Source organism: Diorhabda carinulata, chromosome 5 (genome assembly GCF_026250575.1).
Source record: "Diorhabda carinulata isolate Delta chromosome 5, icDioCari1.1, whole genome shotgun sequence".
Taxonomy (NCBI): Eukaryota; Metazoa; Arthropoda; class Insecta; order Coleoptera; family Chrysomelidae; genus Diorhabda; species Diorhabda carinulata.
In genome coordinates, this window is record NC_079464.1 from 13,880,896 (window position 1) to 13,886,378 (window position 5,483).

Here is a 5,483-nt window from a genome sequence, read left to right on the forward strand (position 1 = left end):
TTAATTTTAAAATGGTTGACTGACACCACTTTGCAATAAAGCCAACATAATTAAAATTTTACAAGGATTCTAGTCTATCCAAAGTAGAGCTTTTGCAATAAACATAGCCGATACCGTTTTATCTTTTCCAACCAGGCCAATTAATTAAATTGTATTTTAAGAGCCCTGTTCATTGTGAATTACTTAATATCCCATTAAATATTCAATTTGCTTTCACAAACAAGTAATTGAAGCAAACAACAAACGAATTACATCCTCATGTCGAGTTAATTAAAATTAGTCAAAATTGTTTAATCAAATTATTTAGATTTCAGTAGTAGTCTAATGTAGGTATACTCTGAAGTGACTGTTCATTAACATATTTGAGTTTTTTTTTTAAATATTGAAATACTAACTTTGGTAAGAATACGACACCGAATCGATTAAAGTTTTCTTGAAAAATTCTCTTTGTTTAATAGTTAATAAAAATAGTTTTGAAAACTTAATACTTTGAAATAGAAATCGTTTCATGTTTTCATAATATCTGTTGTTACGGGAATCGATGATCCAAATATTCAAAAGACAGTTTCTAAATTGTATTTTGACGAATCTATATATAAAAACCATTATATTCTAATAGTTCTCTTCTGAATAATTCCTATTTCTCAATAATGTCTGTTTCGTATTTGCTGTTTATTTTAGACAAAGACAAGCTTTGCTTCAAATATTTTACTTTTATTTTCGAAATAACTTCGTTTAATGGATTTGGACGATATATTACCAACCGTAGGAGAATTCGGTAAATACCAACAGTTGATTATATGGTTTATATTACTGCCAGCGGTTTTTCCATGTGGATTCCACGCTTATAATCAACTATTTATGGCAACTGTACCGAAGCATTGGTGTAATATATCAAATTTAACGAACTTCACCGAACATTCAGGTTTGGAAAATATAAGGTGAGTTCCCTGTGTTATTTTATTTTTTCCGAAATACTATAAATTGTAATGAGAATCAATGCTCGACTGATATTTCGTTGCATAATCTACATTACTGTTACGAATGTTTAATTATCATTTAAAAATGCCCGCCAAAGCCGCTGAATAATAAAGTTTGAAATTTCTATTTCTTGCTGGGTCGACCGACGAAGCTATTCATACATGTTCCATAACTTCCGGTACATTATTTTCTTCATGTATCTAAAGAACATCTTTTCTTTGATTAATGTCAACTTCAATTTATTTCAGTGTTTCTAATAATACTATAGAAAACCAGTGCTTTCTGAGAAATATAAGTCAGAAGATTCCTTGCGATGAAGGGTGGATGTATAAAGACGTAAAAACGAATTCTGTCGTATCAGAGGTAAGATATTTGGAGAAAATATTCGTTGGTAATCTCATTGGTCCGCCTTTATGCCAAGGGCCCCATTAAGGTCTAAATTATTAAAAAAAAATCATTTATGAAATAATTTTCTTCAAGAATGAGTGTACCTATTGCTGACTTAAATTTCAAGAAAATCGCTGAATCCCTTTCCGAGATTCAGATTATATTTATTTTTTTTTTATTACAGTGGAATTTGATTTGCGATAAAGATTTTTTGGTAACCCTAGCTTTGGTTGTTTTTGGTATTAGCGGTCTTGTAGGTAACTACATATTCGGATACATTCAGGACGGTTGGGGTAGAAAACCTGCTTATTATTTATATTTATTAATTGGATGTGTTTTTGGTATTGCAACAGCTTTCGCAACAAACTACGCAATGTGGGTGATTTTCAGAATAGGAGTAGGATTCACTGTACCGGCTATTTTAGGCACTCCTTATGTTTTAGGTAAGCACCTAAAATAAAAAATTTACAAAACGATTCTTTTCCCAATAAACTCTATTCAGGATTTTTTATCAAGATACCTATATTAATGTCTTCTATCATTATAGACGTCTACACATGATTGTATCGAGTTTTTTGTGTTTAGCTATCGAATTGGTTGGACCAAGCGAAAGGACTCTGGTCACTATACTAATTAATATAGCATATTCTTTATCTCTGATATCATTAGCTATAATTGTATGGGCAGTTAGAGAATGGAGAATGATGGCATTAGTGACTACGGTACCGTTTTTGGCGTTGTTCCTTACCTGGCCGCTTTTACCCGAAAGTCCAAGATGGTTACTTGCTCAAGGAAATTTCGATAAAGCCCAAACTATATTACAAACTATGGCAAGGTATGACTTACTTTTTGAAAAGGAGTTTACTATGAATACGAAATTTATTACTTCTAGAGTGAACGGAAGACAATTTCCAAAAAAGTTAATAACGGATTACAAGATTGAAAAATTACAAGATAAAGTGAACTGTAAAAAGATCTGTAAGACGAATTATGGAATACACGATTTATTTAAAACAAAGAATTTAAAATGGAAAACGATAATTATAACGTTTCTTTGGTTTACAAATACCAGCGTGTATGTCGGTCTTTCTTATTATGCTCCTACATTAGGTAAGCGCAAACTTTCTTTATATTTTGTGCTAATTGAAATATTAAAGAAAAACATATTCTATTATTAATCTAGTTATCGTATTCTTATATTTAACTACTAATTTAATGCTTTCAGGAGGAGACGAGTATTTGAATTTTTTTCTTGCCGGTGCCGTAGAATTGCCCACTTATTTATTTCTTTGGCCGGCGATGGAAAGACTTGGTAGAAGGTGGACGCTATGTATCAGCATGATTATCGGCGGTACATCTTGTTTAGCAACATTTTTGGTACAAAACGGTAAGAGTTGATCGATTCAAATGAGGCATCTTACTTCTGTTGTTTTTTATATAATAAATAATGACCAACGAGCATTAATTCCCTTTATCAGGAAACACAATATAGAAATTATATATGTCGTAGATTACGTTACAACGCTAGTGTTATATTGTGTTGGTAAAATGGGAATATCATCGTCTTTTGTCGTTTTACCATTGATGGCATCTGAATTGTATCCTACTGTCGTTCGAGGATTAGGAATGAGTTTAAGTTCTGGCATAGGTATGCTTGGCCCAATATTCATCCCTTTAGTCAATTATCTGGTAAGAAATTGAATATCTAACCAAGTTGAGGAAAAGTCGTCTCAAAATAAATTAATTTTTAGGGTTCAGATATATTGATCTTACCTCTGATAATTATGGGTACCATGTTGATAATGGGCGGCACTTCATCGTTGCTTTTACCAGAAACATTAAATCAACATCTCCCGCAAAACCTTCAAGATGCTGAATTGACTCCGTTAGATTGTTTTGCTTTTTGCAATATTCCGCAGAAAAATGTAAAAAATAAATCGGTTTTCGATAGTAGATTGTAATAAATGTATGAGTTTACAATAAACTAACGGTTAATGTATTTGTAAATTTTCAATTCAATAATCGAAAAACATCATGGATGGAGTTGACTATGCAAAATGTGAGGAGCGGCAACTATGCTCAAATTCTTTTACCCGAGACCCTAAATAATAGAAAATCACATGTTGCCGGCAACTGTGCTGGTCCATTTCCCTTTTCTCCGTTGCTGAGTCATAGCGTTTGGAGTAGTCAGTAGAAAAGAATTTGTAGTCGATAACAGTTTGTTTTTGCGTATTTGTGTAATAATATTTAAGTTTTTTCGCAGTCGACTGTTTTATTAGTGTTATTTATTTAAGTAAAAGCGCGGACAATGTCACTACAATAGTGATAAATGTGAAGAAGCGAAAGATAAATGAATTGTCGTGTTTGTTTTGTGATAAAACGGGTGATTTAGTGAAGAATCCAAAACCACAAACGTTTATTAGTATTAAAAAAGCGGCGGATCGCAGAAAAGATGATATTAGTAAGAAAATAGAAAGTGATACAGACTTTACTGCACACAATTAGCTTGTATTAGTGAAGAGGAAATAAGGCGTCGAGAATTAGCATTACTAAAGCAGGAGAATGCCTCTACTTCCACCTTCTCTACAGAAGCAAATGTTTCAGATAGCCAACGTGTTCGTCGGTCATCAAGAAGTGAATTAAAACTTGATACGAAACAGAAATGTTTAATCAGTGGTAAACAAACAAGAAATAAGAACAAAACTCTTTTTTTATGTTCTGAAATTTCAGCAGCGGAACAAATTTTATATTCTGTCCGAAAAAAAATGATGTTTTCACAAAAATTGGCACTTGCAAACAACCAACTGATTTATTTGCAATGGAAGTGAGGTATCATAAACATTGTTATCATGATTATCTGCGACTACTAAGAAATTCTGACAATCCAGCAGACAGACCTTCAATTAAAATACCATATGACCTACTTATAGAGGCGTTTGAAAAGCTGATTGATGAACTGAAACATCTCAACTCACTGAAATAGAAGATGCAATTGTAGAAAATCGCGTTATGAAATCACTGCTCATTAATAAGTATCCGAGCGACAGATCAAAATCATCATTGGTGTTTATAGGCAATATACCACTGGATGAAGTCATTGAATATATATGCGTACAGTAAATTTAACAAACTACACTGTTCAAGCAGCTAAACAACTCCGAAAAGATATATGAAATACTAAAGTAATACCAGATGGATATTTATGTGATGAAATTTTAATTGAACACTTTTTACAAAAAGGTCAATTACCGAATACTTGGCAAATGTTTATGCAAGCATTGTTCAGTGCAAGGAATAATAAATTAAGTGAGAATTATAATCGAAGAGCGTTATCAGTGTTTTATGATGTGTATTACACGATTACTGAAAAACAGACTCCAAAGCATATAGCTTTAGCTCAATCTGTACATAATTTGACTCGATCGAAACAATTAATCGTTATATTGAATAAATGTGGGCATTGCGTCAATTACAAAGCATTAAAAAACCTCGATAACGAAGTAACAACGTCAATTGTGTGTGAAGATATAGACAAAAAATTGCTTATTCCTAAAAATATAGTTCGAGTTTCATTGTCACAATAAAAAAGATTGATAATTATCATTTTTTCATTTATACTATATGAAAATTTGATTTTTTTTAATTAAAAAATTTTTGTATCAATAATAATTGTTTTTATTGTTAATTTTCCTGTTGTTTTTTCACTTGACTAGCTGTAAGTATCTTTAATCATAAATATTAATTGGATATTCTCACTAAAACAATCGTTATAATGATATCAAAGTATGTGTTCAGTCCATTCACTAGATGTCTAAGGGGGTGGGGTGTAAAAAAAGTTCAAAAGTTCAAAACCATACACCGAATGCGGTCCTCACATTTTGCACACTCAATTCCATCCAGCGCCCGGTCTAAAGGGTATTCTCAAATAATGAAATCTGTAATTTTTAAAATCTCCTTACCGACAAATTTCGCATCAAACCACAATCACAAGGAAATGTTGTATCAAAAATAAAAGAATAGAAGCAGCTATAATATTAAGTACTAGGTACATCTTTTAGATTGATTTCACTCAGATTTGACATTTTGACAGTTATTTTGGGCAAAATAAAAATATG

The 5,483-nt window shown here is 31.8% G+C and overlaps 1 protein-coding gene across 4 annotated transcripts; it reads left to right on the forward strand.

Moving 5' to 3' along the window:
• The first annotated feature begins 292 nt into the window (after window positions 1-292).
• On the forward strand, window positions 293-3,367 carry LOC130893704 (beta-alanine transporter). Of its 4 annotated transcripts, none has more exons than XM_057800016.1 (9): window positions 293-399; window positions 682-941; window positions 1,230-1,344; window positions 1,553-1,811; window positions 1,954-2,203; window positions 2,261-2,478; window positions 2,594-2,755; window positions 2,879-3,057; window positions 3,120-3,367. In XM_057800016.1, exons 2-9 carry the CDS (start codon window positions 739-741, stop codon window positions 3,327-3,329), a joined length of 1,596 nt encoding a protein of 531 aa, XP_057655999.1. In that variant the 5' UTR covers window positions 293-399; window positions 682-738; the 3' UTR covers window positions 3,330-3,367. The 4 variants fall into 4 exon arrangements, with proteins under 4 accessions (XP_057655999.1, XP_057656000.1, XP_057655998.1 ...); XM_057800017.1 differs by having other exon boundaries at window positions 302-399; window positions 770-941; XM_057800015.1 differs by having other exon boundaries at window positions 305-326.
• Window positions 3,368-5,483: the final 2,116 nt, after the last annotated feature.